Below are 24,330 nucleotides of genomic sequence, written 5' to 3'. Positions count from 1 at the left end.
AGCTACGAGTCAAAATGCAATGCAGTACTGTAAACAGGGAGAAATTTTTGAGTGCCGGGTGGGCACGGCCGCGTGGTGTCCGTGTACGCATCTCACTCATTCAAACGTGTTTTGAACAGTCTAAATTTATTTGAATAATTTTTTAGTACGAAATTACCAAAACACCCCCCTCAAACCCAAACATCTGTTGCGGACATTAGTTGAATCAGGAATGGCTCCGACCCCGTTTTGAATGATCATGATCCATTAACCATGTAAATTGCCAAACAGCTGGCTCATTTCTGGACGGCCTGATATAGTATTAGTGCACGCACGTAGGACTTAATAATCTTTCATTTATCGGGGAATGCTTCTGTACACACTCCATGCGTTTGGGAAATGTTATGCCTATATTTGGTGAATGTTACTGTGGGGGCTGAAAAAATCCTTAAACCTCTTCCTCCTTGCTGTTTTACGGTGAAAAGATAGAACAGTGAACTGGGTACCTGAAAACCGAAAGGAGGTGTACCTCCGAAAAGACGCTCCGACGAGCAATTTAGTAAGAGCCTAAGAGATAGAGAAAAATATGCTTTTAGTGAAGTTTGTAGGAATGAGAGAGACTAGACTCTTTACCTTGTGGTATCACCTCTTATTTATAAGCAAGGTTTTGAGTTTTGGACAAGTAGATAATGTCACTTTTGACTATAAGTAGAAAGCTTCTAGATGACCATTTGATTCCCACTTGCAAGCACTATTCGTAAGATATTTTCCCGAATGATGACATACCTTCCAAATGAAAGCTTTAAACTGCCGAACGTGCTAAAGCCTTACTGAGCGATCATGCGGTAAAACATGCCAGGAAGGAAATACGCTCGGGAGAGCCTCTGGGGGTTGGCACACGCTCGGCGAAACAGCGGGGTGCCTTCCCACGACATGTAGTGATGTTACAGACGAACTGAGAGTCCCGCCCTATTGGTTCTGAGTATGAAAGAACTCTCTGGACCTTCCGAACGATAGATATTTTGGCCCCCTACAATTATGTCTCGTTGGGTAAAATAAAATGTTATGAGCCGCTTGTCCCGGGAAAACGAAGTACGCTTTGGTGAGTGGCTTGTTTTGGTAAATGTTCTGCCTTCTTATGGCTAGGAATGCATGTGGTATTCATCTTTATATTTATTAGGCCTATTGGGGTAAAATATTGCGCCCTTTTGTGATGAAATAATGCGCTTTTTGTGGTGCAGGAAACGTTATATCTTCTTTTTAGTTCAAAATAATACGCAATCTTTATTACTGTACAAATAGCATGCGGAGTAGTTTTAGTGTAGGTGAAATTTAAGATCTTGCAATCAATAAAGAAGCATCCAAGAAAAACCTTCCCCTGCTCTGTTTCCAAAACACCAAAAAAGGGGTTTCGATCTCTTTTATTCCGAAAATTTTTATGTCTCTATGTCGAAGAAATTTTCGACCGTTAAATTAAGTTACTTTTTTATATTTTAAATTTAATGACCGAAAAATCCTTGGAACGGTCCAAAATTTGCTCAACAAGTGGCATGAAGGCACAAAAAATTTTGGGAAGCAGGAAATCGGACTCCATAAAAACAGACAATACGACAGAGACACCTCTCAAACATCCTTTACTCGAAACTCACAAACAGTACTCACTCACTCACACCCAAACCAGCTCCTATAATTACAGTGAGAAACCAACCCCATCGACGAAGCTCAAAAACCATGGATACAATCAACTCCTTCAAGGGTTACGGCAAGGTGGACCCACAAGAGGAGCAGGCATTCCGACGGAAAACCCGAAAGCGTCTCTTCATCCTCGTCATCTCCTCCGTCATCCTCGTCGCAGTCATCATCGGCGCCGTAACCGGAACTCTAATCCACCGCCGCAACAACTCCGCCGCCACCCCGTCCTCCACTGCCGGCTCCCCCGCCGCAGCAATCAAAGCCGTATGCAGCGTCACTAACTACCCCGACTCATGCTTCTCCGCCATCCAATCGCTCGACGCCTCGCACAACGTAACAGATCCCGAAGACATTTTCAAGCTCTCTTTACACGTGGTCCTCAACGAGATCTCCAAGATCTCTTCGTTTCCGCAGTCAATAATATCCAAAATCAACGACGCTAAAACTAAGGCCGCGTTGGAGGTTTGCCAAACTATGATTGACGACTCGTTGGATCGACTCAACGAGTCGGTTTCCTCGATGGATGTTAACCAAGGGGAGAAGATCTTATCGGTAATTTAATTCCTTCTCTTCTTGCTTTTTCAAACTCAAATGCTAGACCCGCTTGAGTTTGAGGAATTGTAAGCATAATACTAGAAAGAAATAAAAGTTGAGAAATTCTACAAACACAAAAACATGATTACGTAGCAGAAGTGTCTCATTGATAATTAAAAACTAGCAATTCACCCGGTTGCCAATGAAACGTTGTCATACGAGCATGTTGTTGTGCTCTTAGATTTCTCATACAAGGTTTTTTTTTTTTTTTTAAATTTCCCGCTTATTATTTTTGCGCCTTATTTTTTTACTTTTCCGATCCGCCTCGATCCAAAAAAAAAAGTGAAAAAAGTTGTTAATGGAAAGGAGTCTAAGTTATTCATACTAGTTATGTTCTTGACAAACTAGTTTCTTTTTTATCAGGTAAAAAAAATGGGCGATCTCAAAACGTGGCTGAGCACTTCCCTAACAGATCACGAAACGTGCTTGGATGCGCTAACGGAAGCGAATTCCTCGGTTGTGTTAAAGGAAGTGATGGGTATTCTCCGGAATTCAACCGAGTTTGCTAGTAATAGTTTGGCGATTGTTGGTAAGCTATTGGGATTGATAGGTGACTTCAACTTGCCCATTCATAGGAAGCTGTTGTGGGGAGGGGATTCGGGGTTTCCGGATTGGGTGGATCGGAGGCTACTTCAGGAGGAGACGAATTTGGTGCCAAATGTTACGGTGGCCAAGGACGGAAGCGGGAACTTTACGACTATCAATGCGGCGGTGCAGAAGGTGCCGAAGAAGAGTGTGTACAGGTTTGTGATATATGTGAAGGCGGGAGTGTACGTGGAGAATGTGAACTTGGATAAGTCGACTTGGAATGTGATGATTTACGGCGACGGGATGAGTCAGACCGTCATCTCCGGCAGCCGTAACTTCGTCGACGGCACTCCCACTTTCTCTACTGCCACTTTCGGTAATTTCTCAAACTAAAAGATTTCTTTTCGAGATTAAATTCCTTCTACCGGCGACAGAAACTATAGATTTTTCTCCATCATAATTTGACTTTAATCTTCTCTCTTTTTCTCTTTTGTGGTTTATTAGCCTGCCCTAACACCAACCTAACCTGTCATTAAGGATGTTTACAACTTTCCATTTCTTTCATGCTGGTAGTATTTTCCTTTGAGATTGTTGAAAATAATTAAAAATTATAATTTCGTTGAATAACTAGCATTTGAAAACTTATAAGTAAAGCTATAATCGTTGATATTTTGGTATCCAATGAAGTCTAGGAGTAGTATAATTAAAATAATGGTATGTTGAAACTCTAAATTATTATCAGACGATTCTGACGGGATAGGATAAATGAAGTAGTAAATAAACATGGTTTTCGAGGATTTGGTTAGAAAATAAGTACTTATTTTTTAAATAAAATATTTATTATTTTTTAAATTAAAAATAATAAAAAATAAACTATTTCATAAAATAAAAAATAAAAACTATAATTGAACGGGACCTTAGTAAATAAGTATTGATAATACTGGCCATGATTTGTTGACTGTAATGAAATGACAAAAAAAGCCTGACAAAACCAATGTTTTCTCACGCATGTGAACCGAATGTGGGAGGACAATAAATAATGCTGGTGAGCTGAAGATAGAATTGTTTATTGTATGCCTTAAAAGATGCATGGTGATGACCCAGTAACCAACATGGTTTCCCTTTGTAGCCAAGAGGTCCCACCACGTGCAAGTCACGTTATTGTTGATCAGCAGCAGTATTTAATGGTCACGTTTAAATATGTGGAGCCGACAAAACACATGTGAAATAAGAGTGGCCGATAAAAGTGTACATAACATTATTCATTAATGTTTTACAATGATTTGACGTTTGAGACGCCACAAAATTACTAAAGAAGTCATTTTCTTTGTACTGAGTAAACCATATGGAGATATTTATCTACTTTTTGCTCTCTTTTTTATCAGCTACTTTTTGCGTTTGCGAAAGTATTTACAAAAAAGTTCACTAGACCAATTTTTATGAAGAAAACTACTGATGTATGTACATAATGTATGCTTGTGATTACCAGCTGCAGTAGGCAGAGGCTTCATAGCAAGAGACATTGCGTTCAAAAACACAGCCGGAGCTGCGAAGCACCAAGCCGTAGCCCTCCGTTCGGGCTCCGATATGTCTGTATTCTACCGGTGCTTGATAGACGGTTTTCAGGACACCCTCTACGCCCACTCCAACCGCCAATTCTATCGTGACTGCGACATCACCGGCACCATCGACTTCATTTTCGGAAACGCGGCCGTTGTTTTCCAAAACTGCAACATCCAGCCCAGGCAGCCTTTGCCCAACCAATTCATCACCGTTACGGCCCAAGGTAAAACTGACGTTAATCAAAACACCGGCATTTCGATCCAGAAGTGTGTTATGTCTCCCTTGGGTAATCTGACGGCGGATTCGTATTTGGGCCGGCCCTGGAAGAATTACTCTACCACTGTTATCATGCAGACTAACATTGGGTCGTTCTTGGACCCTACGGGCTGGACCCCGTGGATTTCCAATGTTGACCCACCCAACACCATATTCTATGCTGAGTACCAAAACACTGGCCCGGGTTCGAGTGTGGTTAAGAGGGTTACATGGGCTGGGTATAAGCCCAGCATGACGGCGGGCCAGGCCTCCAAGTTTACGGTCCAGTCTTTCATCGACGGTCCTAATTGGCTGCCGGTAACAGATGTTGCGTTTGATTTATCCTTGACTTGATCGAAATTGCTTTGGGCGGGTGACAGGTTTTTAAACCCAGTATACGAATTGGAGGAAAGTAGGAGCTTTTTTCTTTTGTGATGTTTTTTTACTTTAAGTTCTTTCTTCTTACAGTTAATTAATTTGTAAGTTGCAACAAATATTCTTTCTGCTTGAAATTCCATCATAAGTTTCATGCCCAAAGTGAATTGAGGAGAAAGTATGTGGTGTTTACAAAACTCTTGGCTCTTGGTCCATATACTTGACCCCACATAATTGCGCGATGATTGAGACTCTTGAGGCGGCAAGTGACCATGCGTGGAAGCACCAAACCAATCCATATAACAAGGGAGGGGTATCCCAAACAGTGCCTCAAAGAATATTCTTTTTCCTCCAATTTCCTTGTACAGTGAGTAGTCTTTTCTTGTGTTTTTGTAATGGGTGCTGCAATGCTTTTGTAGGATAACTCATATGTCTGGATCAGCTTACATACACTTCAATAATTTTGGAGGTCTAGTCCCATTGTGCACTTGTAGGGAGCCCAATTAAACTCGAAGTAAAGCTTTATACGGACTGGCTTTAAAAGAGTTGACAACAAACCCTTTAGACCAGGCAAGCCCCTTGGTTTATGTGTGCTGCCATGCTTGGTAAAACTATTGTGAAATAGACTTTTAAAAATATGGATTTGTTTCATTAAAAAAAGTAATAAATAGCAATGAGTTCTATTAGATTGTGAAAATAAAAATTAGATTTTTTAACGAAAAACATGCATTTTTTGTAAGAATTAAGTTTGCGCATTGAACACTTATTTAGGAATGGAGAGAATACATTATTGCTGCAAGTTTTTATTCAAAGACTTTGTTGTAATATTGGAGAAAACACCGCAAATGGTTTCATGAACCTGTGGTATTTTGGGGGGTAAATTACATGAACCTGTGGGTGTTTATTCAACTTTCAAACTAATGTCAATTAAAATATTTTGTTAACCAAAAAGAAGATGAAGAAAGAATCAATTTTTTTTTTTTTATCAGAAGAAAGAATCAATTAAAAACTTGACTTATGGACATTTTGGGAACGCCACTTTCAAGCTGGCGTGGTTTTGACTGTGTTTTCCGTGTCTATGTCAAACAAAATGGAGTATAATTAAATACAATAAAATTTGAAAAATAATAATGTCCAAACTGTTTTTGTTAGTACCAAAACTCTAGTGTATAAAAAAGCTTGTACTATGTGCAGTATACAAAATTTTTATGCACTGAAATTTTGACACCAACAAAAACAGTTTTGACATTATTACTACTCTAAAATTTGTCGCATTTGACATCCGTTGAATTGTACTCCAGGAGGAGAGAGGGAACTTTAATAAGCTGTCTCTGTCAATACCAATCAATCTACTTTCAGCACTTTTTACATCCACTCTCACACAATTGATACGCTTTAGACTCCATTCCGGAAAGGAAAATAAATATTTACTATTTTTTAAGAAGATAATTTTAAGTTCGAAAATTATATACTTACGCAAATAATTTTTTATCAATATGGATCTTGTTTGATAGATCTCATTGAGATCTTTTATACAATGCAAAAAAAATAGAAAAATTATTTTTCATTTACATTATTTTTAAGTTTGAAAATGTGAAATAAGTACTTATTTTTTAAGGAGGTATTCTGGAACGGGGCCTAAGTGTTTGTCCTTTGTGAACTTTGGACGACAAAATGATAATTTCACATACCAACTCATCTAAGCAATTGCTGACTAGGAAGAGGTATAATGGACGCTTTAAACACACACACATAATACCCAAACTCCCGATGTGGGAGCCAGCCCAGCTGACTCAGGCCCAAGAGCCTCGCCACTAAAGAGTGGCACCACGACAGAGGGCCCAAGGGGTCTGCACCAGAGGTCAAGCACCCAAACCACAACGGGTGGGCAAGACTTGGTTGCTTTGAAGGAGGGCAAGAGGGTAATTCTACATACCAACTCACCTAGACAATTGCTGACCAGGGAGATGCATATATTCTAATTTTATGAATACCAACTCATATATTCTAATTTTACGGAGATTTAACATTTCAAACACATTTGGGTCATTGAAGGATTTGGCTGGTTGCTAACTTGAGGGTTCAAAAATTAGTTGAGATGTGCGCAAGTTGACCTAGACATTTGGTAAGTCAAAAAAAACAAAACAATCTACTGTAAGGGATCAGTTTGAAGATGGATGCTCCATTTTTGTTTTGGGCTGTTATTGCCATTTGAATTAATTAGTACTCCAATGAGATTGCAAACAAAAATGAGCTTGGTCTACCGTCTACCGATAGTTATTTGAACTGAACACGCAAAAGGATGAGTTCGAAACTTATATAGGTATTAATTAATAAATTTTATATTGTGGGATTAGTCGATGTAAGGTCCTACTTGGATGATGAATTAAATCTTTGTACATCAATTGAATTGAAGAGCGCGTAAATACTTGAGTAAAAGTTTAAAAAAAAAAAAAACTTTTCTGATTCCTCTAGTTAAGATGAATTAATAACTACCAAAAATTTGACACAAAACTAACAAATACAAAAAAAATCAAATAAATACAAAAAAATCTAAATTTAAGCTAAATTCAAAAGAACCCAGCCTAAATATTGGGGGGAAATCCTGCACAATCATTGGGCTGGGGATAGTTGTATTGGACTTGGGGCATGATCCACGTACTTTATCTCAAATTTCACAGAATTGTGGGTCTTTGAGGCTCTTCCTTGTGCTCTTGTTATTGTCATGTGTGCTGCAATGCTTCAAAAATAGCTGTTTTAACCCGCAAGTTGACGGTGGGGTTGGTCTCCCAGTATTAGTCTAGAAGCGCGTAAACTAACCTGGCCTCCTAAGAACATCCACATTGTAATAAGCAAATTGGTATAGATAAGCAAACTTAACAACAATGCTAAAAAAACACCTCACATTGTAATAAGTAAAGTTACAAGTCTTTTAAGCAAATAATTAAATTCCTGCCATTCCATAACCAAACATAATAACTTTTACCAATAACTAAAACTCAATAATCAAACCCAATAACCAATAACTAAAACACCCCACATTAGAATCGTCTCATCAAAAAGAATAATTTGGTGTAGTCGGGTGCGTGATTAGAACTCGTTTGTAACTAGACATAGATACATTGCGTATTGTGGGGTTTTTTTTATAGGGATGCAAAAATAACCAACGTGGAGGTAAATTAAAAGTTTGTTAAGTTTGATTATGAACTAAATGGATAATCAAATGCTGACGTGGCACATTTTGGTTATTGATTTTGATCATTCCCATTGCGGATGCTCTAAGTTAGTAAAAAAGAAAAAGCAATTTTGAAGTTGACTATTGGTACAAGTTTTTATTTCAAAATTTTGTTGTGATACTGGGGACACCGTAAATGGTTTTCATGAACCTAGGGGGGTTTTATGGGCGGCTAAATTACATGAACCTAGGGTTGCTAAAATTCAACTTTCAAACTAATGATAAATAATCAATTAAAAACTACTTTTTGACATTTTAGGAACTCTGAAAGAGCACGGCTCTTCGCAAGTCCACATTAATCACAATTCAAAATCCAAGCTTCACCCAAAATACTCGATCTGACGTGTTGTTTTTGTACCGAACATTTTCGTTTTGACTGTGAATAAAATGAACAATTATTGACAGTTGGTATAGTGGCGGTATCTGTACGTGTTTTTCCTTTTCTTTTGTCAATCCAAATATATTGAATTCAATAAATTTTGTTTTTACTATGTCACCGATGAGGATGACATCTGTTAAATTGTAGGAGTACTACTACTCCACTACACAAAAGAGGGAACTTTCATTGCAATATCCGAGTAATAAATAAATAAGCTCTCGATACCAATCTACTTTGAGCACTTTTACATCACTCTACATCGGATATACATCTTGCACGATAAAAATTATTCATTTTGTAATAAGGAGCATTAAAATAATCCCCCTTTTTCACAATTGACACGCTAACATTCTACTGGAAGAAATTTTAAGAGTGTCCGGTCAAGTGAATATGAGAAAATAATTAAATTATTGTTTCTTCTCCATATGTGATTGTATGTTTAAATTTTACGGAGGCCATACATTTCAAACATTATTGTCTGGTCGTTAATTTCAGGACCCTAAGTTAGTCGATATACATAAGGTGATCCGGACATCGACTCATAAATAAACAAAACAAAACAAAACGATCTACTGTAAGAGACCAACATGGAAATGTGGACCATTATTGGTGTGTGCACCTGATCATCTGTTATTTAGAGGAGATCAGTTTGAAGATTCTTTGATGCTCTATTTGTGTTTTGGACTGATTTTGCTCCGTTATGATTTTTATGAGATCGCAAACAAAAATGAACCTTGGCCTTTATTGTACTGTAGTATGCAACTTTGATTTGAACTGAACACGCAAAAGGATTAGTTTGGCCCACTGTTCCCGGCCAAGGAAAAATATACCTACAAAAATCAATTTGGCGCCAGCCTGCACGGAACGGGGCCCAAGCGCTTGCTTTGGTTGGCAGCTACAGCTGCATGCTACTCATTTCGTTCCGATTTATTTATCCAATCTCGGATTTTCAATTTATTACGGAAATCAAATCAAATTCATTGATTTGAAAATTTACATAATTTGAATCATTGATTTTGAAATTGGACAGTCAATTTGGGACATGTATAAGTCATAAAGAGAACAAACAAACATTTTCATATTCCTACACTCCAAATATTTTGACTTGCACTTTCACATGCGCATACGTAGAGCGTGCCGCCGACTGCTAGTTTTATTTAGAAAACTGATTTTTGCGTTTTACTTTTTATTGATGGTGCTCTATAAACAAATTGAAGCGCTATCAATAAAAAGTAAAGCGCGAATATTAATTTCTTTTTATTTATTGGAGGGCACGTAAACTAGAATCAGATGCGACATCACTTGGCCGTTAGTACTTCCGGAAGCCTGTTTTCCTACAATTGATTTGACACTCCACGTCACTTTTTGTTGTTTGGGCGACAAGTCGCTATTGATAGGTAAATAAAACAGGAGGGAGCGTTATTACAGCGGTCCCGGATTATTGTAGTACTTTCGTGTTCGGGGGGCCAATTTGCACGAATCATTTCTGTTTGTAAAGCCCAACCAACTGAACCAACGTCTATGCCCCAAATCGTGCCGTCTTCTCAACCAACCCTTGAATTGGGTGCAGTCAGAGAAACCACGTACTACTGTATACAATGCGGCGATCCGCAGCCGCAGCCGATAAAGCAAGAAAACTCGTCAAGACTACGACTAGTGCCCGTTCTTTATCTTCCAATTCCGCGTCACACCGTCCCTCTCCTCTCCCCAGATTTCCTCTCTCTCCTCCTCCTCCTCCTACTAATTCGTCGCCGTTGTCTCAACTTGCTCTTCGTTTCTTGACGTCTCTGCCCTCACCTTCTTCTGATTCAATGGCTCCTCCTCCGTCTTCTTCCCTCACTGTTGATACCCTCAATCCCAAGGTACAAATCACCTCCCATTACATACATAATTCCTATATCTGTGTGCGCGTGTGTCTGTGTCTATACTTGCTTTTGGGTTTTGTACTATTGCTGTTCCATTGGTTTTGTGCATATGATTTCTGTTTAGTTTGTGATAATCTTGTTTGAGGGTTCACTAATTGCTGGATTTTTCTTTCTGGGTTTGTAATGGAAATGTGTTTTCCCGGTCTCATTATGGTGTTTTCTTTGCGTCTTGCTTTTCCACTTTTGTTTTTGTATGGTGCTCCTTATTTTGTCTCCGAAGAAGCTTTCTGTTTCTGCCTCTTACCTATGTTTAATTTCTATCCGATTGTAGTTAGAACATCACCTTGTTTTGTTTGGATCTTGCAGCAAGGAAGGGAACGGAAATTTTAATGATTTCTTCCTCCCTTATTTGGTTCGAGGAGAAATAGGGGAGAGAATGACAAAATCAAGTATTGAGCACAGTGAAAATTTTCTTACGTTACTAGAAATGAAACGGTTCGTGAAATGGTAGATGTAACATCCATAGAAGAGAAGTTGAGGGAAAATAGGCTGAAGATGGTTTGGGCATGTCTACCGTAGACCAGGAGATACAGTAGTTAAGAAAACAGATAGGATAGCTTTGGGTTGCAATGCTACGGGGAGGGGTAGACCTAAATTGACATTAGATGCTGTTGTACGCAACGATATGAGTATAGTAGGTTTGTGTGAACAAATGGCTCTTGACAGAGCTCAATAGAGGAAACAGATTCATGTAGCAGACCCCAAGTGATTGGGACTTAAGGCTCAGTTTGGTTTGGTTTTCCTCGACACTTTCCTTCCTAATTATATTCTTTTCTCTTCCCTTCCTCAAGTTCCAAACGGACCCATGAAGCCTTCTATTTGTCTTGTTGTCTTTGCTCAATGGCATGTAGCTTCCCCTCAAATTGTTTGCTTTCCCATATGTTCTATTTTGTTGTTCTAGACTGTATGGACTTTCACATCCAATTATATTCTCCACGACCTTGTTAATCAAATCAATATTTCTAGACCTCTTGATTTCTTCAATATTTAAAAAGGGGTGTTATTGCAAAATTTGGTTTCAATTGAGTAGCTGACTCACAATATTGTTTATTGGATGGACCTCCTTTTAGTTTAAGGACTAATATCTTATTGTGGAACTATTTGAGCTTATTAATGTCCTAAAAACTAATCAGTCAAGTCGATGACCATTGCAGTCTAGTATTAAGAACAGATTTTGATGTGACGACTATGAATTGAGATCCCTTCTTGATTTTACATTTCCACTTGCAGTTTTTTCTTCTTCTGAAAAATTCCATGCTGCTCCTCATTTTCATCGATAAGTTTTGTTCCCTGGCAGGTTTTGAAATGTGAGTATGCTGTCCGTGGTGAAATTGTCACTCTGGCCCAGGTAACTCTGAATTTTATTGTATGCCCGTCAATACAATATAGATTAAAAGTTAACATCTGACAGAGAGGTACATATCCCCACATTTGTATACTTGCTACGAAAAGAAATGTGCTTTAAATTTTGGAATATGATTTCCTTCAAGAAGAATAGAGTAAGATTGTACAAGGAAAGCAGAAAAAGAATAGGGAAAAGGACTAATTCTTGAGAAAGTGGTGAAGATGTATCATGATGGTCTGAGGAAAATCCACGGAATTGAGTTCTATTCAAATCGATTCCATTTGATCTATGGCTTATGTTAAAGTACATCAAATTGATTTTCATGGATTGAGAATAGAGATCAATGCCTCGTTTGAGCAAATATATATAGTTTTATACGTTAGGGAATCTGTTGATCATACAGTTTCGCACCCATGGAGATTGACTCCTTAAAGTACTGCACTTGTTAACTGGCAATTTCAATTTGCCTGGGCTTGCTCACATGCTTACCATTTGAATAAGCTGGCTCCATTTCTCCCTCGTGAGTGCATTTTGTATTGTTCTTTTGTGACAGCAATTGCAGCAAGAATTACAAGAAAATCCAGGTTCTCATCCTTTTGATGAGGTACGTTTTTTGTTTCTTTTCTCATTATACTAAATAGGTGGCCCATACATTACTGCAGGGTCCAGCGAGAGAGGGAGGGGGTGTCATACTTGTCAATTTATGTACTTCTAATGCATTTTGGCATTACTGTAATGGAGCTTTATAATGAGTGAAGCCCAACGAGGATGTGCATGAAGCCCAACGAGAACTGAAAACATTATCAGTGGGCCAATATAAACAATCCCTATTTTGTGCAAGGCGGGACGGGGGAGATAAGAGAACTGAAAACTTTCTCTTGCTTTCTCAACCTCTTGTGTTTGAAGACCTGCCCTCTCTCGGTTTGATGTTGGCCTAGCCAACTACAAGAATCCAGTGTCCAACCAACTCCAACAACTCAGTAATCAGTATATACAATGAGGGCCTAGGTGTTTTAGTTTTCTTGACTTGGTCCTTTCAACAACTTGGTTACCCATAATACTTTGTGAATCATTTTATGATCTGTTTTATCTAAGTAATTGGAAATAGAGTTTCTATGTCTCACTCAACTTGTCATTGATGAACCAAAGCTTCCATATGTGGGAGGTAGGAGTGGGAAGAGTACCTGAGGTCGCCCTCCGGGTATATGGCGGTTGCTACAATGGTGCTTGAGACCACCCGAGGTGGAGGAGGAGAGAGCTCGGGGCGGACTTAGAGAGAGAGATGGATGGTAGTGGAGAGTAGGTGTGTATTGAATGCTTGTCTTATATATGAGCCTTGGAGATGAGAGAAAGCCAGGTGTGAGGCTCCTCCCCATTGGTGGGCATAGTGGAGGTTCACATGCTTTCCTCTTTTAGTCCCAAATCAGGCCTCAGAGCTTGTAATCAAGGAACCAATAGAGGCTATTTCAGTGATACATAGAGACCTGCATCATCTGCCAATCCAGACGAGGTATGATACGGGCTCCGAGGCGTCAGACGGTTGGTATGATACTTCTTCCGAAGTGTCAGATGGGGGTCAATGCCCCCTTTCTCTCTAGCACCGGTCAAGTTAGAGCTTGCTGGAGGCAAGCTCATCCTCCTTGACAAACCCCTTGCTCTAGCCTCCAAACCACATTCCTCCTTAGGTCCCGGGCGAGGTACCTAGGCCCTGCTCCCGGCTTAGGATGGTGTATAAAGTCGCCTTTAAGTATTCCGGAGTCTTCGAAGTGTTAAGTAGGAGGTGAGGTGCCCGGAGGTGACCTCACTCCTCCATGGGTGGGGAGTTCCTGGAAGAGGCCTTGCTCCTCCGGAGGTGGAGTTCGTGGAGGAAGCTTGCTTCGGCGGAGGTAAGGTTCGTGGAGGAAGTCTCTTCCTGGGTGGAACGTATAACTTGTGAAGGAAGCTTCACTTTGGCAGAGGCAAGGTTCGTGGAGGAAGCCTTGCTCTGCCGGAGGTATCATGGCTTCTCTTGGAGGTGAGGATTGTGGAGGAGGGCTTGCTCCTCCTGAGAGTTAGTATTGTGGAGGAGGCCTCGCTCCTCCTGGAGGTGAGCATTGTGGAGGAGGCCTCGCTCCTCTTGGAGGTGGATCTTGTGGAGAAGGCCTGCTCCTCCTGGAGGTGAACTTTGTGGAGGAGGCCTTGCTCCTCCTGGAGGTGGATCTTGTGGAGGAGGCCTGCTCCTCCTAGAGGTGGATATTGTGGAGGAGGCCTTGCACCTCCTCCTGGAGGTGACTATTATGGAGATGGTCGCCAGCGGGGTTCTTGGAGAGGGTGCATCTGGTTGCAGGATATATCGTATACCCACACCATCAACCACATTTCAATGATTCACAGAGTCTAACAAATTTTCTTACTTCTTGGGGATATGTTTCTATGTATATTGTGTAAAACAAGAATCTATATCGGTACTAAGCTTCTTCTGTCAGTTAGTAATGCTACTTCATGCAAAAATTACATGCTTTCAGAGCACAGTTTACTAGGAGGTTTTCAACCCTTTACCTGCTTTCTTCTTGCAATGACAGATACTTTACTGCAATATTGGAAATCCTCAATCTCTCGGTCAGCAACCAATTACTTTTTTCCGTGAGGTTTGTTACCTGTAAGTTTATTGTATAAAGAATTGTACTATTTTCAGCTCTAGCAATACTCAATTATTGCTATCCTTAGGTTCTTGCACTGTGTGACCATCCAGCCATTTTGGACAAAAGCGAGACACAAGGATTATTTAGGTATGTATGTTGTATACTTGGTTTTTTGGTTTCTCCATGTTTTATTTTATTTCACACCACTGGAAAATTGTACCATATTGCAGCTTAAATCTCATTTAATCCATACACATTCATCATCCCATATCCGACTGGGAGAACCTCTCTGTTTGTCTGTTCAACCAGATCCATTTCCTAACCTGAATGATCTTGAGTACTTTTTGATAGTGGTGCTGAGTGAGAGCCTCTGATGTATCGAGGGACCTCGACATGTGAATGAGTTTTCTGGTCTTCTGGATGTGTAGGTGTGTTGCCCTTCTCAAGGTATCACATGTCAGGTCTATCTTTTTGCAAAGGCCTATCTCATGTCTAAGCCTAGTCAGAGTGGAGCCGCCTCGAAGGATAAGCTACTCTCACTTTCAACTCTAGCTGCCAATTCTCATACCCCGTAATCCTATGCCGGGTCACAGGTCACCCGAGCGTCCTATGGCGGCGCCCCCACCGCTGGTTCTTAGGCAATGCTCCCAACCTAGCTAGGTTGTGTGGGCGTCTGTTGAGGGAGTGGTGATTGACCGGGTGGAGGAATGTCAATATAAGTGTTGTGCATGTTTGAATATCCCTGTTTCTCTTCCCTTCCGTTGTTGGAAGTCCCACTTCACATGTTGAAGTTAGGGAAGTTTGATATGTACTCTTATTTACTGTGCATTCATTTGATATTTCTTGCACAAAAGGGACTGGGTGACTTATCATTTTACCCTTGCTGTCTATACAATAAATTTCTAAGGTGTAGAAATTGAAGTAGATATGTAGATGTCAATTAGAAGTGTTGATATAATCTATTGTAACAAATTTTGCATAAAACCTGCACTCTAATGAGCCAAGTATTCAGTGGCAGCTTGTATACCCAAGGCATGGAGTTCAAGTCACAACATTGTTATCGAAAAAACGGGTGGTGTTATGTGTTAACGGAAATGCCAAAGAAAGAAAGAGGAAAATGTTGAGTCATTCAGGAACAGAGAGTTCTCCTGTTTATATCTGTTTATATTATCTCTGCCTTGTAGTTATCATTTTGGTTGTGTCATGAACTTGGTATGATGATTGTTAATTATCAATTCTTGCTTATTCATTTTCTGCATTTCGCTAGTGCGGATGCCATTGAGCGAGCTTGGCAGATCCTTGATCAAATTCCTGGAAGAGCAACTGGTGCATATAGTCACAGCCAGGTAGTTGTCCTCTTGTGGGAAAGTGGAAAGGATTAGAAAATTAGTCATCTAATGTGGATATGTACAATTGGGCAGGGGATTAAAGGATTACGTGACACAATTGCTGCTGGTATTGAAGCCCGAGATGGTTTTCCAGCTGATCCGAACGATATTTTCTTGACTGATGGTGCAAGTCCAGCGGTAAACTTTGATTATGCTCCTTTCTGACTCTATACACAAAAAATTTGTTCAGAATTTAACGGAATATAAATCTTGAGGATGGGTAACAGACTTGCAATCTCTCTCGTTTCAGGTCCATATGATGATGCAGTTACTGACAAGATCGGAGGAAGATGGGATTCTATGTCCTATTCCTCAGTACCCTCTTTACTCTGCTTCGATTGCCCTCCATGGTGGCACTCTTGTATGTTTAACAGTTTATGCAATATAAACGAAAATTTACCGACTAAAGGTCTAACAGATTGATCAGTTCAAATTCCAATTTTTTTCTGGTTGTGAGCAAAGGCAAGCCGAAATTGAAACCTTGACCTGACCATGTTGATCTAGGATAAATTGAAGATATCTTATTGTGGGTTTTCATCTCCTATGAGAGTATTTGACTGTGAATTCTAAACTGGCTTTTGCAGGTTCCTTACTATCTCAATGAAGCTACAGGGTGGGGATTGGAGATTCCTGAGCTTAAGAAGCAATTGGAAGCTGCCAAGTCCAAGGGCATCACTGTTAGGTCCTTGGTTGTGATAAATCCAGGCAACCCTACTGGTCAGGTAAGCAAGGAAAAAGATTTATAAATTCCATTTCATTCTAAAGGGCTGCTCGGATTGGTAATTATTTTGTTATGATATAGTACCTTGGTATGGTGTTTCATAATCTGGCAATCTATGCCTACAGGTTCTTGCTGAGGACAACCAGCGTGAAATTGTGGAATTTTGCAAGAAAGAAGGTCTTGTTCTTCTGGCAGATGAAGTGTGTAGTTCTTCAGCTCTTTGGAAATTTGAGTAGTTTACTAGGAGAGTCTGACTTCAACATTTATCATATTGCCTCTGAACTGTTTCTTTTTGAATTTCTACAGGTGTACCAGGAAAATATTTATGTTCCTGACAAGAAGTTTCACTCATTCAAGAAAATCTCCCGAACTATGGGGTATGGGGATAAGGACATCTCATTGGTATCTTTTCAATCAGTCTCTAAGGGTATGTTTGATTCTTGAATTCATTGGTATGGACCTGATGGAATATAAAGAGTTTAGAGTTGATGGGCAATTTTTCTTGCTGGCTTCAGGGTATTATGGGGAGTGTGGCAAAAGAGGAGGTTACATGGAGGTCACTGGTTTTAGTCCTGAGATAAGGGAACAAATATACAAAGTAGCATCTGTGAATCTTTGTTCAAATATCTCTGGTCAAATTCTTGCAAGCCTCGTAATGAGCCCTCCCAAGGTTAAGTTTCCCCTCTTTAGATTGGTGATAGCATAGAGCTGCCATACATGGATGGGCCTAAATTTCATGGAGTTTTTTTAGTTATGTTGTTAATGTCATAAATAGATGGGTAGGACTTCTGATTTAAAACCAGTCCACTCCTAATACACCTTTTCTTGTAGTTGCTTCATTTTCCTGTGTTAGAATTGCTCTAGTATGATTGAGCCTTGTTAAAATGGGCATATACCTATTTTTAAGTGAGTGTAGTACCCTGGAGGTTAATTAAGCCGCTATAAAGTTTAATTTACGCTTGACTATATTCTTTAGTATGTACGGTACTAGTATTCCCATAGTTGTATAAATGAAGTTATGTGGATGGTGTGCAGGTTGGAGATGAGTCATACGAGTCGTATTCTGCAGAGAAAGATGGTATCCTTTCATCTTTAGCTAGGCGTGCAAAGGTAGGTTGAAATCAAATCTCTCATTCTTTGAGTTAAAAATAAGCCATTAGTTAATAACCTGAAAGAAATGTGTAAGCAAATTAATTAATGAAGATGATTTACTCTGGAAACATTTATGAATCTCTCGCTTATGTGAGAAATAGAAGCATACTTATAGCAGCATTTGGGTGTGTGTCAATGTTTATTCATGTTCTTCCACAATAGTATGATTTACTATGCCTTCTTTAGATGCAAATTATATCTGGTATTTATTTGTTTTGGTACAACAGACCTTAGAAGATGCATTCAACAGTTTAGAAGGGATAACATGTAACAAAGCAGAAGGTGCAATGTATCTCTTTCCCAGTATTCACCTGCCTCAGAAAGCAATAAAGGCAGCAGAAGCAGCAAAAACTGCTCCAGATGCATTCTATTGCCGCCGCCTACTTAACGCCACTGGAATTGTTGTTGTCCCAGGATCTGGCTTTGGACAGGTGAGTATTTTATCAGAAGAGTCCACATTGCTGTTAGCAGTCAATTCTTATGTTCATATTCGACTGAATTATGTACAATTAGATTTCTCGATTCTTAAAAAAAGTGATTCGGTTGTTGGGATTTGGTTTAGCGTGAAGGGTCCAGATCAGTACTTTTATAAGGTGTTTTGGAATACTATTCTCAACTACATTCTCATTAAATGTCAGCAGATTCCTATAGTCATTGGAAATAGGCTTTTCCCACTTCGTTTTTGCAGGAAATAGAATTCTCGATGGGTGAATTCCTACTGGTTCTTCTAGTGTAGGGAGTCACACTTGATAGTTCCATGAATTCCGGATATACCAATCTAGGTTTCTGGTGTTTTTCTAATTACATTACTCTCTGTGCCAATGAGTAGTTATTGTTGTTTGTGATTTGGTGTTTCTTTCTTGCAAGGTTCCTGGAACGTGGCATTTTAGGTGCACGATTCTGCCTCAGGAGGACAAGATTCCAGCCGTAGTCTCTCGTCTGACAGACTTCCATAAAGGATTCATGGATGAATTTCGCGATTGAATGGTGTTTATATGCATTTTTCAAAGCAAATCTTGGGAGGGATTAAAGAGAGTATGCGTTCTTACTCATGCTCAAGGATGTTTCTTCTTGTTGGACTTTTAAGAAGGATGTTTCTTGTTTCTCCCTTTGACCTTGGGAGTTTTCATGTAGTGAAAGAGTTGCCAGAGGCCAAGTTTCTGTTTTTGGTTACAACAAAATAATTTCATAATTATCCAGATTCTTTGGATTTTTCGTACTTCTTTCCTAGATCAGTTCTGTTTTATTTTGGTGGATAGTTAGATGGAAATCTGAATTAAGGTCAGTGATTGAAAAATAATACGACTGCCTAATTAGTTAGATGAACCTCATTAACAATAGCCTACTGGCCGCTTTAGACACCAGGGAGCAGCTTAATCCAAAGCGATCGGTACATTTTCAAAAGCAACCGATACATAAGTGAGTTGTACTGCACTACTGGCTTTGGCAATAGCCCCTGTTTGGATAATAGCCATGATAAAATTTGTTTTCAATCGAGATTATGGCATTCAAATTAAAAACTCAAAGTACGTCAAGCCACCAACTCACTAAGAAGCATGCATTTTGAACTTTCTTTCCGTTCGTGAAAAAGTAACTACTAAAACCATTCCAGTACACCAAGTTTTCGACAATTAAGCTACATGTCATCCAATTGCAGAAAAAAGTACATGTTTCTAACGTCTATTTGCACTACCCATAATATAAGCACCAATCCCTAAGGATTTAGCATGGCACTGAATTTGTAAAAAAACCCACCACAAGCGTGCAGGACATTATCTTGGAAAAAGTTTCACACTCATCAGAGCACATAGCTCTGCTTAAAATCCAATACTAGAAGGAAATAAACCAGTATCCCAGCAATGTCATCCCAGATGCACGTACAAGTAGCACTGATAAAAAGGCCATCCAATGACCGGAACGTATGGAAGCACCGGTAAAAAGGCCAACCAATGACTGGAAGGTAATGATGGGATTTTCCTCTCACAAGCGACTTATGACAGCCTCAACCTCAGAAGGGGTGTACAGATGGTAAGTTGGAGCAACCTTCGCAATGTCAACATTATTGGGGGTCACCTGAGATCAGTAACACAGCTAGATTAGGAGTAAAGTTGAAGAATATGCAACATAGGCATTGGGAACACTAAAGGAAACAAAGAAAAGTTATAGTCGCACAGAAACCGGAATGCAACCAAGAATATGAGTAGCTTACCTTCTCTTCCATAACTTGTTTCAGGATGGAAAGAGCTATTGTTTCTGCTTCTTTAAGTGTAATGTCCTGAAAACATATTGGATCTACAATCAGCAACTCAAAGAAGACATCAGAAAGTTCTTAGTCATAAATGAAAACACTGAGTTACCAATCCAAAACAAGAAATATTTGCTGAGGATGAATAGAATGACAGAAAATCCAGCAAAGCAAATACAAAATCTCATGCTACAAACCCTGCCTTCCGAAAGGAATAATGGCTCAAAATCTACCTTGTTATACTGCTCCTGCAAAGAGCTGTCAGCACCTTCAGATCCTGATCCAATAGCTTTCGCATTGCATTGCCAGAATGTGCCTGATGGATCCGTGTAGTATCTGTAAACAAGACATTGAGCAATGAAGGAAGGAAATAAGGACCACAAAATGATGTCATAATTTGGATTTTACTTGTTAAAGTAACCAATGGGAAAATTTTGTAAAGTAACAGAAACTCTATCATGCAGAATAGAAGTTTCCAAATTAGGGCTGACAAAGCAAGCTAACTGAAGCTTGAATAACCAACACCAGCATGGTGACACGCTCCTTGGTGGTTTCCTATGACGTGAAGAAGCCAAGTACAATCGCAAAAAAAGGGTCACTTGTTTACCAGGCTAAGCATCAACTCAACTCATTATGTGAATCAGTAGAGAATTTAAAAAGACTAAACTCAGGTCACCTAGATCTTTGCTTGACATATCTGATGAGACCAAGCCAAGTTCAGTATTTATGAAGCTTGTTATTTTCCATGCTAAGCTTGAGGAACCCATTAATTGGCTAGACTTGGCTTGCCATGTAACTAGTGAGATGGTTTTATCCTTGGATGAGTCGTACCTAGGTCGAACTTCATTGGCCCAAAAGAGATCTTCTGGTAAGCACCTAGCTGCAGCACATATTGCAAAAGCTACAGGACCAGATGCAAATGCTAGGGGAACAATACCGTTGTAGCACTGGCCAATGGAATGAAAGTGCACAAATCATACTGAATGAAAAGCTGATGCAGTAATTGACATTTGAAACAGAAAAGTCACAACACCACAGATTTTTAGCCAGTAGTCTGTAGATGGTTTAGCAAATCTACTGTCATGATTGCAAACTAATAACATACATCTATTTAAAAAGTTGATGACGGCACCACCACCACTTGTCTATAGTCAAATTTTCTTCTCATTTTTATTAGCATGTTCTGTCTACATACACAACTACCTATACTATTCACACAGTGTGTGCCTTTAATTCAATCAGGCCCAACCCTTGCTATGAAACCACCTATGAGAGACCAAACAACAATGGATTTTATAACAAGTTTCGTTCTGACTCTATGTTACCTTAACAACATAACATTTATAAGACATAGCACTTACAAGCTAGGACCATTCTCATCATGGCCAGCAATGAGAAGAGATACTCCAAATGGTCGAGACTGCAACAAGATAAATATAAATCATCAGATAAGACATAGAAAAGGAACATTTCTGATTTAAAACCATTAGGGAACTGAAGAAGAAAAAGTCCATTAACACAATGCTTATGTTCCCAACCAACGACCAGTAGAATTCCTAGCAAAACAAACAAAATCCTAACAAAAAAATACATTGAACAAGCGACTGAATACTATATGCATCCAGATCATAAATTAAGAAGCTCAATTTGTGATAGGAGACAGTAAAGAAATTTGAAATGGATAACTAACAACAAACCAGAAAAGAACATGAAAGCAAAACCAAATATCGTAAAGGTAGGCAGCTAACCATAGACTCTTCATCCCCTTCACCAAATCGCAGGGCCAGATCACACAGAGCTTGTGTAGTAGACTCAACAGTCATGGGCTCACCATATGAAAACCTATGGTTCTGTTAGGAACAAAGTAAAAGGTAGCCAACGGATTAATCCTAATACATTGGAAAAGTAAAAGAAATAACGATGGCCATGAAATTACTTGAGTTTCCACTCGTGCATGTTCGACAAGTGTACGAGCATCAGCAATCAATCCGCTCATTGCACATCCAATATGATCATCAATTTCCATAATTTTCTCCACACTGCTGGGCTCCTGCATGAAAGGAAATAACATATGGTGTTTCAATACCGTGGATTTCATATCAAACAACAATACTTGACAACGAAGATAAAAGCCAGTTGATTTGGATTAACTAAACATAGGCAATGACCCCAACACCATATCAGCACGGCGACTAATATTAAGATAAGTATAAAAAAATGCAGGTCCTTGTATAAGAGATCACGATCGGAAGATAATTGACATATGTCCTGTCTCGCATAATCATTTACCCCATGTTGATGGCGCAAGAAAAACAAATAAGAAAAGACCACATTTACTGGCAGAGACTCGTAGGAAGCTCAATTTCTCAGATTTCGCACGCCACCGATGTATCATCTACCATGTTCTTTCATATACACTGCTAATATTAGCAGGCAGCGCTCGCCAGCCCACTCTCCGTATGCGTCAGTGAATTAGAAGTACACACGTGACTTTATTTCCTATTTTTCTCAAAGAATACATTCTATGAATAACAAGCACACTTGAGTTACTTCAATCACTTCAACTACAAACACCGAAGACAAACCAAAATTTCATGGCGGCATAAATGATAAAGGAAACATTTTTAAGAGACCACAAAAACAGAATACATAAAGGGTAGACAAAAAAAGAAGAGAGACCAAGAGTGGAGAAGTGATACGCTTCTCAACAGCAAGAACAACTCCTTCCTTGGTCTTCAACCCAATTGCGGTGGATCCCAGCTGTAGTAATTCAAACCACAGAAAAAGCAAGTGTCTTTACTTGATTAAGTTCATTAGAAGTCATGTCGAACGTATAAATACAGAAAGAGAGAGAGGGAGGAGGCGGAGGAGGAGGTTACCTTGATGGCCTCAATGGCATATTCAACCTGAAACAATCGACCTTCTGGAGAGAAGGTATTCACACCTCTATCGTACTCAGTCCTTCAATCACATTAAAGCAAGAATACATTTTAGCATTCAGATATAAACATTGACGAGATCAAGGAGAACCCAGAAAAACCCTAGATTCGTAGTAAAGAAAAGAAGTCACCTTGTGAGAAACATCTTCGATTAGGTCAATTACAATGGAATCAGCGATAACAAAGAGGATTTACCGAGGACGAACTTTTTGGAACGATTTTCTCAAGTCTTTAGCAGTTGGTATAAACTCCAATCTGGTTCAACCAGAACCCTTCTTGTGAGGCAAGACAAGTAGAATGACGACTGGAAACGGGGATTCGGGTCAGGGGATGTTGAATCCATATACATATATACCAACCGGAAGCTATACAGCCCATGGTTTCTTTTGCTAAAGGCTGAGCCCAATACCAAGGTAGCTACCTTTCTCGGGCCTTTTCCCAAATTCTGTTTGGATGAAGATTTAACCTCTGGTAGGGGTGAAAAACAAGCCCAACGAGCCAAGTAGGTGATTCATCCAACTTTAGTATGAAATTTAACGAGTTTTAAAAAATGTTTCAAGCTTAATTTGTTTATGAAAGAGTCGCTCTCAAACAAGCATTTTATCGAGTTGAACTTGAATCGATATTGAGTTAGGTAGAGTTTTTTTTTATATACATAATAAAATAATGAACTGAAAGAGTCAAGTACTTGCTTATTTAAGCTTGGTTTGATATTTTAACGTGCTTTTGAAAGATTGTTCAAGTTTTAGTTTGTTTATATAACAAACCAAATAACAAGGTTATGGTGATCATGTTTGAGTATCATATTTTGGGTACCATGTGAGATGTCATCATTGCATTGGTAGAATGTGTTCCACTACATGATAAATGTGACACAATCTACTAATACAGTAGTTACACATACATACCCAAAATTTGATACTCAAACATGGTCAACAAAGTTTAGTGCAAACGAAATTTAAACGAGAGCTTTTAGTGTTCAAGATACACATGACAAGAACACTAAAAAACAAGTATTAGCATGTAGTTATTGAAAAGTGGAGTGCAAAAATCATTGGCCCTAAGAGCATCTCCAATCCACATCTATTCCGTCAAAATAGATGATGGATGTGACACATTGATGAGATAATTTATAATTTATTTCATTTTTTCTTCACTTTTTATACTTTTTGGAAGAATCTTTGAGGGACCCATCGTCATTTTTAGAGTTTGGATGAATTTTGTACTCCAAATTTACTTTTGGTCCCCAATTTTACTTTTGGAAGATCAAACTCTAAAAAAAACAATGGGCATATCCAATCCACCTCTATTCCTCCAAAATAGATGATAGATGTGACATATTGAGGAGAGGTATTGTAATTTATTCTCTTTTTTCTTCATTTTTTGGAAGAATC

The 24,330-nt window shown here is 39.2% G+C and overlaps 3 protein-coding genes across 3 annotated transcripts; 2 read left to right on the top strand and 1 right to left on the bottom strand.

Moving 5' to 3' along the window:
• The first annotated feature begins 1,560 nt into the window (after positions 1 to 1,560).
• Positions 1,561 to 5,183, top strand: LOC131335543 (pectinesterase 3). The gene is made up of 3 exons (XM_058370948.1): positions 1,561 to 2,223; positions 2,629 to 3,169; positions 4,283 to 5,183. The coding sequence occupies exons 1-3, from the start codon at positions 1,711 to 1,713 to the stop codon at positions 4,963 to 4,965; spliced, it is 1,737 nt and encodes a 578-aa protein (XP_058226931.1). The 5' UTR covers positions 1,561 to 1,710; the 3' UTR covers positions 4,966 to 5,183.
• Positions 5,184 to 10,029: 4,846 nt separating this feature from the next.
• LOC131335541 (alanine aminotransferase 2) lies at positions 10,030 to 18,971 on the top strand. Its single transcript, XM_058370946.1, has 15 exons — positions 10,030 to 10,462; positions 11,823 to 11,873; positions 12,424 to 12,474; positions 14,432 to 14,497; positions 14,577 to 14,638; positions 15,759 to 15,837; positions 15,913 to 16,017; positions 16,130 to 16,240; positions 16,464 to 16,601; positions 16,726 to 16,800; positions 16,907 to 17,027; positions 17,116 to 17,270; positions 17,636 to 17,710; positions 17,980 to 18,183; positions 18,620 to 18,971. The coding sequence occupies exons 1-15, from the start codon at positions 10,199 to 10,201 to the stop codon at positions 18,734 to 18,736; spliced, it is 1,674 nt and encodes a 557-aa protein (XP_058226929.1). The 5' UTR covers positions 10,030 to 10,198; the 3' UTR covers positions 18,737 to 18,971.
• A 342-nt stretch (positions 18,972 to 19,313) lies between these two features.
• On the bottom strand, positions 19,314 to 23,284 carry LOC131335542 (proteasome subunit alpha type-5). The gene is made up of 9 exons (XM_058370947.1): positions 23,068 to 23,284; positions 22,877 to 22,958; positions 22,677 to 22,757; positions 21,934 to 22,047; positions 21,746 to 21,847; positions 21,359 to 21,417; positions 20,231 to 20,333; positions 19,962 to 20,027; positions 19,314 to 19,825 (listed from the first exon to the last, which is right to left on the bottom strand). Exons 1-9 carry the CDS (start codon positions 23,079 to 23,081, stop codon positions 19,733 to 19,735), a joined length of 714 nt encoding a protein of 237 aa, XP_058226930.1. The 5' UTR covers positions 23,082 to 23,284; the 3' UTR covers positions 19,314 to 19,732.
• Positions 23,285 to 24,330: the final 1,046 nt, after the last annotated feature.

This window comes from Rhododendron vialii, chromosome 8a (genome assembly GCF_030253575.1).
Source record: "Rhododendron vialii isolate Sample 1 chromosome 8a, ASM3025357v1".
Classification (NCBI taxonomy): Eukaryota; Viridiplantae; Streptophyta; class Magnoliopsida; order Ericales; family Ericaceae; genus Rhododendron; species Rhododendron vialii.
Note: the sequence above shows the minus strand (reverse complement) of the source record. Positions and strands in the feature narration are given on the sequence as shown.